This window comes from Primulina eburnea, chromosome 2 (genome assembly GCF_022965805.1).
Source record: "Primulina eburnea isolate SZY01 chromosome 2, ASM2296580v1, whole genome shotgun sequence".
Taxonomy (NCBI): domain Eukaryota; kingdom Viridiplantae; phylum Streptophyta; class Magnoliopsida; order Lamiales; family Gesneriaceae; genus Primulina; species Primulina eburnea.
The window spans coordinates 42633850-42653675 of NC_133102.1; the positions used below are offsets into that span (position 1 = coordinate 42633850).

The window sequence follows — 19826 nt, forward strand, 5'->3', positions numbered from 1 at the left end:
CATCTGATAAAGAAATGTTATACCCAATGCTGGTCTTCTGAGAGAAACGTTACAACACCATTTCTTAAAAAATCAATAAAGGGCCAAAAAAACATACATATACATACATACTCAAAGCTATCGCAGTCCACAGATCTTCCTACAAGAGTGGAACAAATATCATCAGCTATGCATGATATTTCATCAGATGACGTCAGCTTAAATCTAAAGTGCAGTACCTAGCATATAAAAGGATATTAAACTTAAACGCAATGCAACTCAAATTATCCTTGTGCTGTTCCTCCTCCCCCACCATTTCTTTGTTGCCTTTTCGCCTGATGACCCTTCCTCATTTCCGAGCTTGTGGAGAATCACCTTTGTTTCCCTCAGTCTGGCTCCATAATCTTTCTTCCAAGCTTCGAACATAGATTTTAATCTTCGAAGCTCGCGATCTGGATCCAAACTTGCATCGACCTGCCCGGATTTAACTTCCACCAAGAACTTGGAATCATCTACAAACACGTGACTCCTCTGCTCAAACTCCTCAGCAAGTCGATTGATGACATTTAAACCAGCACCTAATGATCTTGTGCCATTGATATCATGACTCCTAAAGTTGCTACCACTCTCCCAGCTAGATTCTCTGTCATCGTTTCCATTCACTGATGCATCCGAGTTTCTGCGGGAATCATCAAAAGCCAGACTCTTCTTTGCAATTGAAAGGCTAGACTGCAGTGATCTCATCTGTTTCTGCCACACTTCTTCCATGGACCTCATTTTTAGCTCATATTCAGACCATCTATTCTCGTATTGTTGAAGCCTTTGGTGAAGGATATCATTCTCCTCTTCTTTTACTCTCAGAGAAGCTTCAGCCCTCAGGACACGACGCTGCATTTCAGCGAGGAAAGATGACTTCACCAGTACCTCTTCCGGCTCATTGCCCTGATTTGCAACATAATAATGTGAGAGATATAATTCCAAAATGCACAACTCATATAAAGGAGAAATATGCAAATGCATGAACAAATTTGAAATAACACATTTCCCCATTTGGTCAAGAACAATCTTAACTATCAACATATGTTCAATAACATATCTTCCAGCCAATTATACTTTTTTCATTTCAGATATCAATGTAAAAGTCAAATAGCAACAATCGCAAAGAGACATCAAGACAAACATATCAGACTCCATATTAGGGGAAAACCCTGGACTGTTTGAAGTTGAGAGTTCAATCAACATTTAAACATGAAAAAGGCAGATAAATCATAAACACTAGAAAGGGAATTGAATGGCACTTTGGAAGTGATTGGCTTACATTTACGATAATAAATTTCAGAAAAAATGGTTATGAAACAGTTTCATTTAAGGTAAAGTTTCCGCCCTCATGATAGCAGTGGTATTCTTTGTGCCAAAATCGAATCTAGAGCTAGGATACGTATGTTGACATTTGTGTGTGATCGGACTCTAGTACATTAACAGGACAACACTGAAAAAAAAAGGATTTTTAACTGTTTTGGAATGGATCTTGAAATTGTAAGTACTTGCAATGATACGAGTGTGTGCACTTCGGTTTAAGAATCCAATTTTCCTCAAAAAATTTAACAGCAAAGAAACTGAATCAGCGGTGACTCCCTTGCTGCCAACAAAACATATCTGACCCTTTAAGGTTTTTCAATAAGAAAACCGAAAGAGTCAAGTGTACCTTTCTTCCTCCAAACTGCAGCAAGCCTACATCTCCTGAGCATCTTCTGACCAACCAGCCACGAATTACTTGAAAAGAAAAATGAGAGGAAAAAAATTGTATCAGTACAATATTCGCCTCTTAGAACAATGAGTCACGAGGATCAGGATTTGTCCTGCTAGTGTCTAGGATTTCAACAAGACAGGGAGTCACTATCTTTAAAAATTCAGTCATGTCGGCTTCTAAAATAATGTTGAAAACTTTTCATCAGCATGTGAAAAAGCTTGTCAGCTTGAATTAAAATTTGAGCTAAAAAAAAACAGCCCACAGACTAACTGGCAGATATTCAGATTCCAGAATATGCAACATTGCATGAACTTTAATGGGGTGGTGAAGTCATCAGTCACCAAGTAAATACAGATTATGGTTACCTGATTGTATTGAAGTGGATGCCTCCTTTAAAACGTGGAACCTCTTTCCGTAAATCCTTGCTCTTACTCTCTTTTGGATGGATATAGTAGCTCTATGTCTGTTTAATAAGACTCCAAACTCTTTTCTAGATTTTTCGCCACGAACAACTGCATTGAAAGGGTTTGTTGCTCATAGAGATGATAAATGGTAAATATTATGATAATCGTTTTCTATATAAGGCATACATGACTGAAGTGAGGCAATCCCGCTCTTAAGCTCCTTTAAATGGCAACGAGCTTGATGACCTCGGAAACAGCTTTGAACACGCAAGATACCATGGAGGGTATGATTTCTTGTATCCTCGAGTACCCCAATCTGAAACAACTCACAATAAGTCACAAACTAATGTTCATAAAGGACGATGATAAGATAGTGCAAGTATCCTGGATAAAGTATCTGAATTCAGTAATTCCAGGATCCCATCTGAATTTGCGTTAATCTAGCAACAAGATATACAGAACATCTTCGATAAATTGTTCCAAATCTTTTTCCATACTAGGACGAGTAAGATTAGCACTGATTGTATTTTGAACATGATATAATATGTTGATTGAAAAAATTTTGAAAATAAATAAATAAATAAATGAACAGAATTCTTATAATAACTTTCAATACATGTGCCGTTTTTTGAGTAGAGAAAGCTTCACTGAAAACCCAACCAAGCACTTCTTTTTTTTATAAGAAACAATATTTTATTAATAATAATTTTAGACAAGGTACATCAGTGGACTAGTGATCCACTTTCATCAAGGAGTACATGATATGAATTTATCTCAATGATACACATATTCCCAAGCACTTCCAGTGACATCATGGTCAAGTGGCATCCCCTATTCCAATGCGGGAGAGGTGAAGGTTCAATACCTAATAATCCCCCACCCGTATATATTCAGCTGAAAAAAAAGCACATCCAAACACTCGAAGATGAAGTGTCGCCTGCTCCACATTGTTGGGGATGATTTTCACTTAACTACAGTAAAATCTGATTTAGAGCAATAATAATGTCAAGATTGCTAACAGCTTCTGAATAACTATTGGGGTTAATCATCAGACAACAATTTTTATCCTTTTTAAGCAGAATACTTCTCAACATTTCTTGCAACCTTCGTTGGGCACAAGAGAGTAATGCTCGAAAGAAACTAGGACTTATAAGTTCAGTGGCCATAATTTAGTGGTATGACTAATAATTAAAAGGACCATACACACAATCTTATGGTATAAATTGACGTTTTATTAACCTATAGCATCTTTCTACATTGCCAACCGTGAATCTCAAATTTGTCGGAGTTGATTAAAAAAATTAAGCCAGCACTCTAGATGGGAAAATCACATAAAAGCATACACAAACAGAAAACTGTTCGGGCCTATTTATGTCTACATTAACTACCAGCATGTTTTAACATTGTTTCCTCAAATAAAGAGCAAAGGACCAATATACAAACAGAGTGAGTTTTTCACCTGACCAGTCCGGAAAAACAACTTTGTGTAACCAACTTGATACATCTCGGGTAAAATATTAAACTGCTGAAGAATTGCTACAGAAACACTCAGCGGATCTTGTGATGCAACATGGTCTAATAGAAGAAAACCGTACCTGACAAAGGTGGAAGGCGAGAACACAAATCGAATAAAAATAGAAAATGTATGAAGTCAAATAAGTAATGATGGCCAATTTCATTTCCTTTACCTTCTGGAAAACTTTTGATGAGTCATTCTAGTAGGAAAACCAGATCTTGATATTCTTACAACCTCTAGGACTCCACAACAACGAAGCTGTTGTAGGACCAAACCCTGATTATAGCTACCAGGAGATTGAAAGTTGTTGGGCTTTATACAACGTATGAAATGAGGTGTTGTGCTCTCAAGGCGTTGCATTAATTGGAACAATTGGCCCTGATAATAGAAAGTAAACGCCACTATCATCATCAACAATATAATAAAAACATTGCCTCAAGTATATTATTCATAAACCTCTGCCTTTAACATCCAACCCCCATCATCCCACACTCCAAAGAAGAAATATATAGGGCACCGTACCCTGCCAAGTTCATACTTACTAAATCCAAATGGCAAGCGAGTTTGAATGTAAACAAACAAAAAAGCAACCAGGTTTTAACAATTTTCAACATTGATCATTATTCGACCACATTTCTTGACACGCAAACTTAACGTATGTAGCCAAACATGTATCATGAGTATGCTCCCACAAGGATAATCCTTGGCAGTATCAAATCTGGGAACCTATCACACTTGTAAGTTCTGGTTAGACCATGTGATTCGTATCAAATCTGGGAACCTATCACACTTTTAAGTTCTGGTTAGACCATGTGATTCTATTAAACTAGAATATGGTCCATATCACCCGTTAATTCATGTTGTTACTAGTTCTACAACTTATCAAGGCAATATGGTAAGACTAAGACAACAGGTTTTGATCAATAAAACCTTATATAGAACCGCAACACAACATAATGCTATTTACTTGATTTTTTCATCATATATACAAATAGAAGGAAGGATCTGAAAACATGGCATGCTATAATTAGACTTCTAGTTCAAATTGAAGAGAATATCATTGCTACTTTTTGTTAACTTCCTGAATCAGTCATTCATACTACCTGATGCCAATCATGTCATCATAATTTTGACATCACATTAAAAGGAGAAATATATACTGATGAAATACAATAGACAGACCAATGGCCACGAAGTACTCATTCATCTGTTTGTACCGAGCAATAGCACCTTCAATTGGCAACTTAGCTTATCCCAACCCAGATCACCAGACTTGCACATAAATTTAATCTCCATAATCCTTTAAGAAGGAGACGTGATTGTTACCTTGAACTTTGTCATCACACTTAGTTTTTGTGAATCTGCTCCGCCAGATTTATGTAATGCACCTACAACAGGCTTATCGGAGCGAGAAAGCATATTGGACGCAAAAGCCTGAGGAAGGTGGCATGCGCAAGAAGATAAAAGTTGGATGGAATCTAAATAAAGTAAATCCCGATTCTTCTCGAGAAACCCAGTTGTATCATAAGTAACCTGAAATGAGCAAAGAAGACAGCAAAGTCTCGCAGATCAAGAGCAAATTAAGCATAAAAGTTCTAGAAATTATTGTTATGGTCGGTTAAAACATTTTTAGTACTTGTTTGTAGCACATACAAACAGCAATAAAAATATAGACCAACAAGCACAATGTCACCATTTATGCAGTCATGGTATAGCGAAGAATGTAAATATCAGAACTGGCCCGTCCCCAACAACTAAGATTTTGAAAAGATAGCCACTAGAATTTTATTTTGCATTTACTTCTTTCACCTTTCTGTGTGAGTGGATTGACGAGGGGAAAGAAGGTGGTAATGAAACAGTGGTTATTTCTGTAAAGATTTCAGTAATAAAAGTGAATACCTCCCCTGCATAATGGCATACAGTAAAAGCTTGGCCTCTTTCTCCTCTAAAACATGGGTTGGAATTCAGATGCTGCTTGAGCTTATTGGCAAAGGTCAAATCTGTGCCATTTGGAAAGGTTGATTCCTCATCTAGCAAGGATTGCAACCCTAAAGGTTTCTGCACAAGACAATAATTAATAGGTCCATGAGGAAGAAAAATAAAAGAAACATAAATTTCCAAGTCAACTGTATTCAGTTTATTTTCCACCAAAAATTAGATTTTTTTTAAAAAAAGAATGATCATGTAGGACCTTGTGAATCCGAAAGAATGATCATGTAGGACCTTGTGAATCCGTATTCAATATTAAAATTGGGGGAGACACCAGAATATTTGTCCAAATGGAGATTCTGCGTGGTAGTACCTAAGATGCCCTCAGTATATCTTTTCCTTGTCAACATCAAATGTTTTGTTGCCTGGGCTTACCATGGTTTTATTTCATTCTACCGATTGGTTTTTAGCTCCAAAGAACATCCACATGGAGCTATGTTGTCTCACTGGTTAATGATCTTGTAAATACCAAGTATTAAATATTAAACTAGGGGGACATACCATAATTTTGGTCCAAATGAAAACTCTGAGTGGTCGCATAATATATGCCCCTAGCCAATTTTTAAGTTATTTAGCAACGAACATGTGTCGGACATGCCTTCAACATTCACCATACATCAACGTAAAATGAATTATAAAGAAAATGCTCTTGCACAGTGCAATTATCCTCAGTAAGGTTATGTAAAAGAGATTTAAAGCTAAAAATTTATGCAGTTTAAACAGCAAGCATCAGATGAGACAATTAGTTGTCTAAAATATCTGAAAGTTGGCTTTCATACCTTCTCAAAAAGATCAAGGCAATCTTGATTGTCATCAAAATCAACTTTTGCCCAGTCAATGCCGTCTTGAATGTATTCCTGGAGAAGAATTTTTAAACTTCAAAATATTGAACAGACATTAACCGTTCATTTTCATCCATTTCCCTGGAATTTGCTTCGTGGACCAAAATTTTTCCTTCAGTTATATAATAACTTGTTCCAAGAAAGCTTGAGTAAAAAATCAAATAATATAACATGATTTTCTTCATGTCCTAAATATATAGAAAAATTAATAAGATTAGTACCATTAATGTATGGCTGACGTGATTCCATTCTCGAAACAAAATTAAAAAAAAAAAACACCATCTAATTGAAGTCATTTCATAGAATTTATTCACAGGTTTTCTTATGACAATAAGTAAGACATAGTAACCCTAAAGTATACATGGGACTTAACTCCAAAGCCATCATTTTTTTAGGAGGAATATTGAACTTATCTAGGCCATCTTCAAAATATAAAAGTGTGCTTAATCTTATAAGGAAACTTTTAATTTTATTCCGTATCTTGGTGTGAGACAACTGCCAAATTTCCCTGTTTTCAATAAATTGATCAATTGAAGTAAAATGTCTGTGAAATCAAGTGTAACAAAATAACAGTTCTCTCTTTGCAAACTGGCTCTAATCATAGAAAACCATCAGGACTTTTCCAAAGAGCGACTTTGAATTGATAAACATTTTCAATGGACGTGACTAAAACATCAATTTTGAGACCTAAAGTAGGGATCCGTATGCAAGTTTTTCATCATAAACGGAGGATCACGGGTTGACAATAGGGGTAGTAAATTCCCTACCATTCTAATCACAGGCAAGAAAATTCGTCGTGCAAAACTCACTAAAGCTAGTGCCCAGGTGGTTTGGATTATTTGGGAAAGGAAAGAGTTTATTCTAGCAATCGAGTGCACTGTATACAGAAGAATATATTGCTAACTGTTCACATATGCGTGATTGACACATTTTCAAAGGAGATTAGACAGGATTATGCACATCCTGTGAGGTTGTGACTGGCATTGAACCGAGTGTAGCTCCTCATACTTCACTGATCCATTTTTCAAGCATCCCCATACAGGTTTCGATAAATTTGTCAACACATGAAATCAGTGTTGGTTCAAACTTCCTTTTCCTCGTATATTAAGATAGTAATCATAATTATTTAGAAAAGCTTCAGGTGGCTTCAGACATTAATATTTTATAGCATATGATTCATATAAAATAGAGGAACCAGGAACCATTTATATTTTTTCGAAAAACCAATAAAACGCTTATATAATTAAAAAGAGAAGATTGACATGAATGGGGGGGCTACATAAACAAGCAATAATTCTTAGTTTAAATACGATACTTAAACCTGACAAATAAATATAGAATTTACAAGCACCGGAAGTAAAAGATAAATTGTTCACCTCTTGCTCCAATTTGAACAGGTGGCGATTGAAGTGCTGTTGTAACCTTTCATTGGCATAATTAATGCAGAACTGCTCAAAGCTATTCCTCTAATGAACAAAATAGTAAATGCAGTCATAAAAGAAATAGACAAAAAACCTCAAAAGTAATTGAAGTACCAGGAAAGGCGCACACCTCAAATGATTCAAAGCCATAAATATCCAGAATACTGATGGACCTTTCTGTGCGCCTTTTACCTACTGCTAGGGATTTATTGATTTGTTCAACCAGCCAGTCAAACAAACAAGAATATATTGATTTGGCCAGTGCATCTCTTGTATCGATTGCCTGAAAAATTCAATTAACAATATACCATAAATTAAGTGCAAACATAACAAGTCATCGATATCGTTGGCACCCTTGCGTAACAAACCTGAGCCAGGGTAAGTTTCTGAATAATTGTATCATTTCCAACTCTCATTTTTCGAGTTGATAATGCTAGCTTTAGCTCCTCAACAACACATTTAATCATCGTTGAAACATTGATTAGCCCTGAAAATTAAATGTTGATTAGACCTGAAAATTGCACAAACAGCGTGCAGAAATCCATGCAGCTCGCTGGAGTTATGAAATAGTCTTTTGTATCACATGTTTTTTATAAAACTGATACACAATATTAAATATAAAACTTAAGGCAATGAAATGACAAGCCTGTTTTTAAAACATCTCAAAAGATTTTGATAAAGAACGAGCAAACAAAAAATGTCGAGGGAAACAGAATCAATTCAAACAAGAAACCAATTCTTCAGGAAGAAAGTGATGAATGAATACAACTTTAATATGGCGATTTTTTGTATCTTGCCTAGTTCATGTGTCCAATCATCAGAGATACCAGAAATGTAAATGTCCCAGGGAACTTAGATACAGAAGTTTCATTACCGTAAGATGCACCTTATTCATATGTGAAATTTACAAGTCTGAAATCACAACTCTTTTTCTCAAAACAATGTAGGATTGGTTTTGGCAAGCTAATCACATGAAGCTTGATTTACTTTACCATGTGCTGGAACATTTTAAATTTAGGCGATTGAACAAGATTGCTGATCCAACGGATAATTATATAGCCAAATCAAACTAAATTCATGGTGAAAAACCGAATTTGCTAAAGAATGAGTTTTCTAAGAAGCCTAACTAATTACAAGCCAAACTAATAATTCATAAGTATGATACTGACAGCCAAACCGATTCAAAGTTGACTGATAAAGCTCAACTGATAGTTTATCTAGTTGATCAGTCAGTCCAAATCCATGCATTCCCTGAAGAATCGGTATAATCGGTGATTAAGGATCAGAACCAAGATGAAATAGCAGATAAAGCTTTTCGTACCAAAAGTCATTGAATCTTAACAAAATATAAGGTTTCGGCGCACAACCAGAACATGTCAAAAAAGACGATGGCATGGCAACACCGACATCTGTATTTGCAAACGGATATATTATATTGAAAGATTGCCGTTGCAGATTAAGCAATAAATAGATCACTTGACAACCTTTGAATGTTACACAATTACACCATCTATCGCTGATTTATTGAAAACAACTGATCGTCTCTGAAGAAGCTTTCCGTGAGCAAAAATGAAATAGCCAGCGCACGATGATAAATCATTATCTGATCATTTTGATGATCAAATTTGTGTTTATAATTTATATGTGAAATCTGTGTAATTTAGTGTAAAAAGTTTTACTGCTCAAAGTTTTTAAATTGAAGTTTTATTAAAGTTTATGTTATGTAGCATTAAATCTTACTGAAGTGAGTGATTTCAAATTGCTTATAATTACCAAAATCTTTGAGTATAAACCTTCCGTGAAGAAGAAAGGGTGATGCTGGAATATTGAAATCTCCGAACATCCAGAAACAACTTTGTGTTTATTTACTTTCTAGTCCACCTACCTTATTATTCAGCTAACCCCTACTGATTTTCTTGATAAGCTATTTGTTCAACCAGTTGCAGTAAGCCTACTTCCGCACAGTTCATGCTAATTGACTTATTGAGAACCCAACAGACAAAAACAAAATTTCAATGTTGCTAACCCAACCGAAAAACTTTGAGATAAATTTATTAATTATGTCTAAATTTATTTTCGATCTTAACAACATAAATTCATGCAATATCATTTCAAAGTGAATTCTGAAAAATCATCACCTTCATCCACAATTGGTTCAACATGGTGATCACTATCAATGTCTGTGAAGGAGATTTCCCCCAGCCATAGAACTGCAGATAGCATGGCAAATACACTATCTTGGTCTTCTTTTTTAACATGAACAATATCCAGAGCATCCTGGGCAAGGAGGGATATTATTTATAAGTGTTTTAGCGTAAGATATGAGGATATGAAAAGGTCAGAGATTGAGATGATTAGATTTAGTCCATGACGGTAGATACCATTACAACTTGAAACTGTTCTGCATCATCGATGCCAGGAATTGTAAAGCAATTGCTTTGCCTCAAATACATGAACTCATCCGCATTCTTCAATTTTAATTTTTCTGCATGATAAGACATTAAGACAAAGAAAAAGCTCCATCAATATTTTTTCAAGAGAGAGGTGTGAGGCGTGAAGGAGTACCAGAAAATAAATCAGTATCTAATCTATCGCATGAAGGAGTACCAGATACTAAATCAGTATCTAATCTATCAATAGTGAAAGTGCAACCAGCACAAACCCATATAAATCTCAGGACAACAAGATTAGAGTACCCTTACTCCATTCGTTCATAATACTCAGTTTGCAAGGCTGTTAATTGTTATCAAAACAACATAGATGAATTGAAAACACTGCTATACCTCTCATGATATGTGAAGCCCCAGCACAAAGCTGATAAAATATGTGATATGACCTTTCTCCTTCTGTACAGTGAATAACCCTGGACTGCCCATTTAAACAGCCAGCCTGAGTCTTTTATCAAAAACCCAATTATTTAAATCAAACCACTAGGATATTTAAAAATTACCTTCTCAAGTAGAACTATGGGGAACAACAAATGCATTGGACAACAAAACAAAAATAAAATGAATCAGATCAGTCTTTGTAATTGCACGAGGGTACACAATAATTTGAATTCTTATGCTGAACGTGATCGTACAAGTTTGAATCCTGGCACCCGATATCTTTCCAGCTTCACTAAAGTGAATTTCAATCAGCTTTCCCTGCAGACAGGACAGACTAGTTACTCAAAGTTCACAAACTAGAAAACTTTGGAAGGCATTTGACTCATTTCCACAACATGAGTGCAGAAGTTTCGTGTATGTCAACTATGAAAACACGGATGTCTCATGCTTGCCGGCTATGAAGATAAAAATAATATAACTCAAACAACTCACAAATCGACTTGAATTGTCATTCCTTAACGTTTTGGCATTACCAAAGGCTTCCAAAATTGGATTAGTCTTCAGTATCTCGTACTCAATACCACTACCACCTCCCAGAGTAGCCAAATACTGCATTGCTATCTTTGCGGTCTCAGTTTTTCCAGCTCCGCTTTCACCGCTGGATAAATAGAGATTGAGCAGAATCACACGTTATTATGTGGATCAAAATATTAAATAAATCAGTTGAGCAGAAATTAAATCGTAAGGAAAAGTTTAAAGGCTTAGCATCAACATATTCCGGCCTCCGGGATAACTGTATCCATCCCAACGGATTACAAAAGCAAACAAAGAAGTTGTATCAATATATTTTCTTAATACACACTAAATGGCAGCCGATTCACAGAAAATATGGCGTGTCAAGGAACCCTCACCTAAGATAATGAACTGCGTAGATGCTCAAAGAAGACCATTAAAAAGAACAACTGTGAACCACAAGAGAAAAGCCTATTTTACAGGGAGTGGAGGATGTTCCATTGAATCCTGTAAACTATAAAGTAAAAGCGCTCAAAAGTTTTGTTGGAGTGATCACAACCCTAACAAAAAATGCTAAAGCAATCCTCCTTACACCGAATCTGCACTAGTAAAAAATAATTTTATACAAAACAACCAAGTTAAAACAAATACAGATGGAACAATTTCCAGACCTAGCACGCTAGCATGTTTCTTCAGTTGATTTCAAAATTAACTTGGTCTAGTAGGCCATGTTGAATCCAGTGCATGTTTTTAAGTGTGGTCACATTAGCCAAGATTAAAGATCAAACTCGACTGAAAGCTTTTTTAAGTAAACTGTGGTTGTTGCGGTCGAATGATGTGATACTCAGGTATGACCAAGGAGATGCATGCTGACTATGTATATGACTGATACGGTAAAATTACATTTTTCTTCCTTGTAATTTAAATTTTTTCAATTTTAGTCTTGTTAACAATGAATTTGCGTTTTTAGTCATTAAACTTGCATTTCATTTTTTGTTTTGTTACGATAAGTTTTCATTTTTAGTCACACAACTTGTGGTTTATTTTTTCATTTTTATCCATCATGTCTTCTGGTAAAAAAAAGACAAAAAAATACAAAGTAAATGATCAAAAATGGGAAAAAAAAACTGGTTAAATCACTAAAAATGAAAATTCACCTTAAGATGACAAAAAATAGAAAAAAAATATGCAAGTTAGCGGACTAAAAATAGAAATTCACCATTAACACGACTAAAAAAGAAAAAGTGTAAATTACATGATTAAAAAAGTAATTTTCTCTTACTGCTACCATCAAGCATCTCAAACCTTGCAGATACTTCTTGTATCCAATTTCATAATGTCGGGCTCATTCTCGCAGGTTATCAGATACTGTTCCCAGAATTGTTTTAACAAAAATTTAAAACAGTTCATAAAATTTAAAAGATTGGCATGAGTTTGGCATCAACCACTGTGAGTCCTCCAGCTATGAAATTTTTCTTTAACAAAAATCGAAAGTTTGGATCACCCAAAGCACTAAAAAGGTTTTATACCATAAGTGGCTGTATTAGAATCCATGTTCGGTGACTTAAGCATTACAGACTCGTGAAACAACAACAAAAAACTTATTTAGCAATTCAAAAAGGTAGAGATGGCAAGAAGGAAAAACAACTGTTGATTAGCTGACCTTATAACGATAGATTGATTAACTTCATCTGCAAGGGGAAAAAATTTTGCTCAGGTAAGTAATTTCCAGCCAAGCCTTAGTTGCTGTTCAGAGTAATATAATAGTTCACAAAACGAGGATTACCCCGGATCATTTCCCGCATAGCCATATCAGTAATGGCATAAACATGGGGGCTCTCCAAAGATTTGCTCTTATATGCATCAATATAATTGTTTCCATACAATGATACTTTCTTAAAGGGATTAATAGCGACAAGAACTGGGCCAGCTTTGGTCTGATGTGAAAAGAGACATAAACAAAGCATCCGGCAGTTAGTAAAACAGGAAATTTAAGATAAATTTTCAACATGAATGTGTACACTTACATAAATCATGTCCCGGTTATATCTATATTCTAGATTGTACAATACCGATGGTTCATTTAAATAACTTAGCTGCATCAGGTCATCTACACCATCAAGTATATCTGGATTTGCTGGTACCAAATTTTCCAAATTTACTTTCAACACCTACGCAGGAATCCCAATTAAAGAGGGATAAATTTAACTGATATAAAATTTAATCCAAACATAATAAGTTGTGCTCACTTTTCCCTGAGGCAATGATATCAATGACTCACTTCCAGAGTTCTGAATAATTGTCCCCAGCTCCCAACTACCATCAGGAAGTTGAAACCATGACTGAAGCTTCTGAATATACAAACTTAATAACTTTATATTCAAACTTAATAACTTGGTTATAAGATCAATGATAACAAGATTTATCATCAGAGAGGACTTGCCGAGGTTACTTCAAACTAAAACATAACAGCAAATATCTGATATTTGAATTTAAAATAAGGATAGGTTCTTAAATAACTATCTATCTAGTGTTTATATTTTAAAGTTTAAGTTTAGATTAGATTAATTTTTCTTATCCATTTGATTTGTTATGAATAAATAAGTGATGTACTTGGTTATTATGAATATGATTTGATTCCATTCAATATACACGTCTTCTCTTATAAACCACAGTAAACTACTTTTTTTTATCTACAGGGTGAAAAAATCTACTATGCAGGTCTACAGCCAACTGAGCCAACAAAGTGTTTTCAGTTTCTTCTCTGTCTTCTCTCTCTACAACTAAAATCTAACTACAAGTTTTTGTGTTTTATCATGCAAACTTTTTGGAAATAATTTTCTATTGTCACAATGTAAAACACAATTGCAGTTAATGGGAGAATGCATCGATCTCTCATCTATAGTCTAGGTTGGACGAATTAGTTATTGCTATTGAAAATTTATATATGCTGCTAACGCTCCATTCAAATAAATAGAAATTATCTCATAAAAGATATTTTCAAGCACACAAACAATCCTCTATCGAAACACTTCAATACAAATAGTTACTCTTGTGCTACAACGACCCAGCACATTCAGCAATCTGCAATCTAAATAATGTCCACATGTCTATGGTAACATAATAGATATCTGTTTATAAGTCACCACAAAATGTGAATATGTGATGCTAGTGCAAAATTCCATAAACCAAAGTTTAACTTATATCAACATTAGACCCTGAATTGCTAACATGGAGGGAGTATGAGTCGACTAATAAAGATTCATAACGTGGAAAAAATCTGAAAATGCAAGTATACCAATCAGAAGTGAAAACCTTACATGAAAAGATAATTTTTCGAGGAAAATGGTATATGCACCGAATGATGCTGGGTGGTGCCATAAATGAACATAAATCGCCAAGCGTGTCAACATGAGATTTATAAGAAGAGAACAGACACTTTGATGTATAAATTATGCCATATTGAGAGAAAACACCGACCGAACTGTGTGAGAGTGTATGCAAGGTGACTACCATACAAAAAATAGAAGTTTACAATAGTCATTCTTATTAGTCAGATACTTATTTGTGGAGATGTCTAACTCTCAAAATTATTTCATTGAGTCAATATGTGTGATAATCAAGGATGGGAAAAATAATTAAAAGATAAAATCATGTCACTTGTCATAAAAGACTTATCCTAGTCTGAAACTAAGTGGACTGGTTTTCGCTTTTCCACAGCTAAAGATACAATTTTTTTTTTTTGATGAGCAACATAAATTTTATTAATATAGTTCTTTTAACATTACAAAAAATGGACTAGCGATCCACTGCACCCAAATAAAACCATCTAATTTTAACAATACACATAAGACCAATCCCTTAAAATGTCAAATGTAGAGACTCCATAAAAGTTTTTATCCGCTCCAATCCAATTGGCTAACGTGAACTTGACTTTTCCCCAGATATCTTCCGTTGTTTCTTCTAACTCTTGGAAAATTCTTCTATTCCTCTGCAACCAAATTTCCCATGTAACTCCGTGGATTACCATTCTCCAAAAAATCTTACCTTTCTTACCGAGCATATGGCCAAGATCCGTATTAAACAAATCATTAGTTGTCCTCGGCACAACCCAAATCAGTCTCAATTCCACCAAAGCCTTGGCCCACAATGCATGAGTGAATTTGCAATGAATGAACAAATGATCTTGTGTTTCCACCTCCTGATGACACAACACACATCACTTTGGACAAAGACAACAATTAGGATATCTCTTTTGCATCATCTCAGCTGTCGGTAATTTAGCAAGGATTGTCGTCCATGAGAAAATCTGAACCTGTGAAGGAATAGGCACTTTCCAAATGATATTGAAAAATTTGAAATCATGAGCGCCATTATCATGCATGAAAAAAGATTTGACCGAGAACCTCCCGGATGGATCCCCCTCCCACTGCTGAAAATCATCAACTCCTTCCACTAATCTCACCCCCTCTAGAATGCTTAATAGTGAAGATAGCTGCGTGACCTCCTCCTCTCGGAGTGATCGACGGAAATGAAGGTCCCAAGAAAATCATTTGTGGAAAAATCAAAGTGAGCAAAATAAGAGATAGGCAAATTATGAACCAAGGAGACACGAAACAAAGATGGGAACAACTCCCGGAAAGATGAATCTCCCAACCAAATATCCTCCCAAAATCTGATTTTTGTCCCTCCTCGAACCACTAATCTCACTAGTCGGTGATACAATTTCATAAAGGTGCAATTCCAAAGTAAGTAATCTTACAACCAAATTCCAGGTTCTTAACTAGAAATTTCATTCATAGACGTCATTATTAAAACTCCAGTATTCTAGATAAACAATAAACAGAGCATGCCTTAGAGTCTGAAACCACCCTCCAAACAAAGTCACTGGCTCCAAGGAACTCAAAAAAAAGTTTAAAGAAAAACTTTGACTCAACTCCATTACAACATGATGTTCTTCCTAATTGTTATCTAATTTCCTATTTCATGATTGAATTCACACGACTGGTCATATAAGCAGGGACGCATCAGATCCAATCAGAGGCAAGGAAGTTTCATATCATTTCCTTGTCTGCCCCCATCAGCCAGGGACGGAGCCACCCCAAAGGCTGGGGTGGGCTCCAGCCCTGGCTAAAAAAAAAATTATGCCACGATCAGTGACTCATAAGAACGTTGCTGTGATATTTTCGGAAGCACTTGTGGTCCAAATCTTCTAATTACTCCATTTCTTTAATGAAACAAAATTATGACTATTTGGATGACAGATACAGATATTTATAATATATATTCTCTGTCCAAATTTATTCTGATTGAATACACTAAATATAATCAATTCATTTTCGAAGAAATATATCTCCATAAAATATATATAAACCATGTGATCTATAATCGTTCGCAGAAGCCTCCTAGTATAATCTATCATTAATTGTTGTTACACAAGGTTATACGTATAAGAATAAGAATCCTCTGTTGTATAAAAATTAAGGGTCGATTAAATAATGTAATAAGAATTATAGCATGTAGTGGAGTCAAGCTAGGATTTCATTCCGTGCGTGGATGATATAAAATATACTTAGAATTATAATTGCATATGAATTATAGAATGAATTTGTCCCTTTTTTCTCATCTCCCATTTTCTAAATTAAGGTACTTTTGTGGTATGGACTTAATATACTAAACTATAATCTCATCGGTTACACACAATTCACTTAATATTTGTATGAGTTGTGATTTTGGGGTTTTTAACACCCATTCAATTAATCTCCTTCCTGTGCTCATATCTTTTAGTTATTAATAATATTTTTTTATGTTAGCTATTGATCCACACTTAGATTTATTACTGCTGTGGATAGATTATGATATATTATAATACAAAAGGAAGGGTGCTTTTGAATAGGCAAATGCACATGGTGGAGGCCAAATCACATTACCCTCTTCACATCCCTTTTTTATTTTTCTTGAATAGCTTATTCTGTGTTTTGTGCGGTATGGCATGTGGGCAACCATCATCCTCAGCACACTGTCGTGTTAAGCCAATCTTATAGGACAGATACATAGCAATTATAATTTTCTTTTTCTTAATTTTTTTTTAATCTGTCTGCTCTATTTTCACCAGAGCATACACATGAGATAGATAGATAGATGTACGTTGCTGAATGAATATAGAGTCTTTTAAATTAGCGTACATGAAATCATTACATATCAATTGAAATGATGGACCATTTTCATACCATATGGTCTTAGTGGCACAATGCTTGTTCTATTGAAACAGGAACAGCTTCACATATAATTCCCTATTGTTTATATACCATGAGGTCTTAGTGGCACAATCGATGAAAAATCGCAGGACAGTAGCTTATATCTAGTCACTGTTGTTTATCGAGTCATTCAGCCCTATGTCAAAAAATTTTCTGGCTACGTCCGTGCCATCAGCCATAAAAGCTTGAGAGGAAGGCATAGATGCAACTAAAAAAATAGAAACAATAAATAATATGCATCTCCAGCAGCGCAAGAAATGCATTTCAATTCTGTGAAAGCTCCCGTGTATACCTTTTTTGATGCATATGGAGTGGTGTTGTTCCACCTGGACTCAACATACGACTGCTTGCTTGATCTGATAGGCGTATTTGAAGCCTTAAAACTATCACCCAACGAAGACCCATCTTTTGTTGACACATCCAAACTACCATACGGTGATTCATCATCACCGGAACAAACATCACCTCTGCCATTATCATGGCCCTGCTTACTGTCAATCGACAGTTCAACATTCTTTGATGCAATACCAGGTACCATCATCTTTCCAATTCCCGGAGAACCGTCGTGCCTAAAATCTCCAGGCAAAGATTTAATTGCCTGAAAGGCAGGCGATCGCCTAACTTTCTCATGCGACATTTTTTTACTCAAGACCGGTCCTTTTCCTTCCACAGCTCAATGAATCGCACTCACGGAGCTATGACTGGATCCAAAGAGAATCGGTGAATCAAAGTTCAAATTTTGCGGTCCCACGCTCCAAGGTGCCCAACCGAATGGTTGTGGAGGGGACCATCCATCCTAAAATGAAAAATCCAACGACAGTAATGAAACTCTTCACTAGCAGCTCATACTATGAAGCCATCCCAACACCGAATCTCATACCCAAAACCTAAACCCCGAAAATATTGGGGAAAATAACGAAAACTCTCAGAGCTCAAGGAACACATACAAGAAACCACTGAAACCCAAAAACCTCAAATCGTAACACACTTGCTTCATCCTCATCCAAAGAAACTCCACATCTTCACAATTCCCACAACCCCGATCGACCAATTCTCTAAAGTTTTGATCTTTTCGAAAAAAACCATTGTGGGAAAAGAGCTAATTCTTCAAAGTAACAGTCCAGATTAAATAAAAGCCGAAATCATGGGCACCAAATAATGGGAGAGAGAATCTAGGCAAACAGCGAGGAGGAGCGAGAATATCCGGCCAAAAAGAAGAGAGAGCAGCAAAAATCTTTCTCTGTTTCTTTATTTGTTGAGGAGTCGACGTTAATGGACGCCTTCAAACTTCAAAGGCAAACATCGTGGTCGGGTGGTTGCTATTGCCTCTGTCCCGTCTTGTTTTCAAATCTTGGGTGCGAAACAAATTTATCTTCATTTTCTTGATATTAATATTAATGTTCTTATTCATAGAATTTACACAAACAAATATTATCGAGTGAGTCTTATGTGAGACCGTCTTACGGATTTTAATCTGTGAGATGGGTTAACCCTACCCATATTCACAATAAAAAGTAATATTCTTAGCATAAAAAATAATATTTTTTAATGAATGACTCAAATAAGAGATATGTCTCACAAATTAGACCTGTGAGACCGTCTCACACAAGTTTTTGCCAATATTATTATAAGTGGTTGAAAAAATAAGTTCCACAATTATCAATTGTTTGCATTTCTTTTGGGAAAAAATTGTGTGAAACGATCTCACATATCGTATTTTGTGAGACAAATCTCTTATTTGGATCATCCATAAAAAAATATTACTTTTTATGCTAAAAATATTACTTTTTATTGTGGATATCAATAGGTTTGATCCGTCTCAAAGTTAAATATTTGTGAGACAGTCTCACAAAAGACCTACTCTTTCCTTTTTAAAAAAATTATTTTGGTAGCATGTGTTAAATTCCTTTTTGTTGCTATTCAAATTCATTTCTGGAAATTTTTCCAAAAAAAAAAAAAAACAAAACGAAAAAGAAATCATATCTGAAACTTACTCGAAAAAATTAATTAATGACAAGGTTTTTTGAAATTGGTTTGATATTACAAATTAGCATTATATGTAACTTTGAAAGGTGCTATAGATTATTAAGAAAATGAACTTTGGAAACTTCATATTTAATTAAAATAATAAATGTTTTGGGATGTCAGAGAATGTTTCAGATTATTTTAATAGTATTTTATAATATCTCAAATCATACAAGTTTTTATAATATTGAAAAAATCAGCTAGCTTTGAACATGTCTATCGACTTATAATATATTAAATCTTTTTTCAAAAATAATCTATTATTAGCTTTTTGGGAGATGATATGCTAATTTTAGTCATAA

The 19826-nt window shown here is 35.1% G+C and overlaps 1 protein-coding gene across 2 annotated transcripts; it reads right to left on the minus strand.

Moving 5' to 3' along the window:
• Nucleotides 1-60: 60 nt before the first annotated feature.
• On the minus strand, nucleotides 61-18853 carry LOC140823356 (myosin-1-like). Of its 2 annotated transcripts, none has more exons than XM_073184649.1 (23): nucleotides 17792-18853; nucleotides 13492-13593; nucleotides 13270-13413; nucleotides 13029-13179; nucleotides 12906-12933; nucleotides 11222-11387; nucleotides 10984-11047; nucleotides 10852-10865; nucleotides 10685-10769; nucleotides 10283-10386; nucleotides 10040-10178; nucleotides 8270-8388; nucleotides 8032-8184; nucleotides 7857-7946; nucleotides 6418-6495; nucleotides 5549-5707; nucleotides 4976-5182; nucleotides 3822-4027; nucleotides 3593-3728; nucleotides 2320-2449; nucleotides 2095-2241; nucleotides 1685-1752; nucleotides 61-921 (listed from the first exon to the last, which is right to left on the minus strand). In XM_073184649.1, exons 1-23 carry the CDS (start codon nucleotides 18134-18136, stop codon nucleotides 259-261), a joined length of 3498 nt encoding a protein of 1165 aa, XP_073040750.1. In that variant the 5' UTR covers nucleotides 18137-18853; the 3' UTR covers nucleotides 61-258. The 2 variants fall into 2 exon arrangements, with proteins under 2 accessions (XP_073040750.1, XP_073040751.1); XM_073184650.1 differs by having other exon boundaries at nucleotides 13492-13558; nucleotides 17792-17969.
• Between the last annotated feature and the right edge of the window lie 973 nt (nucleotides 18854-19826).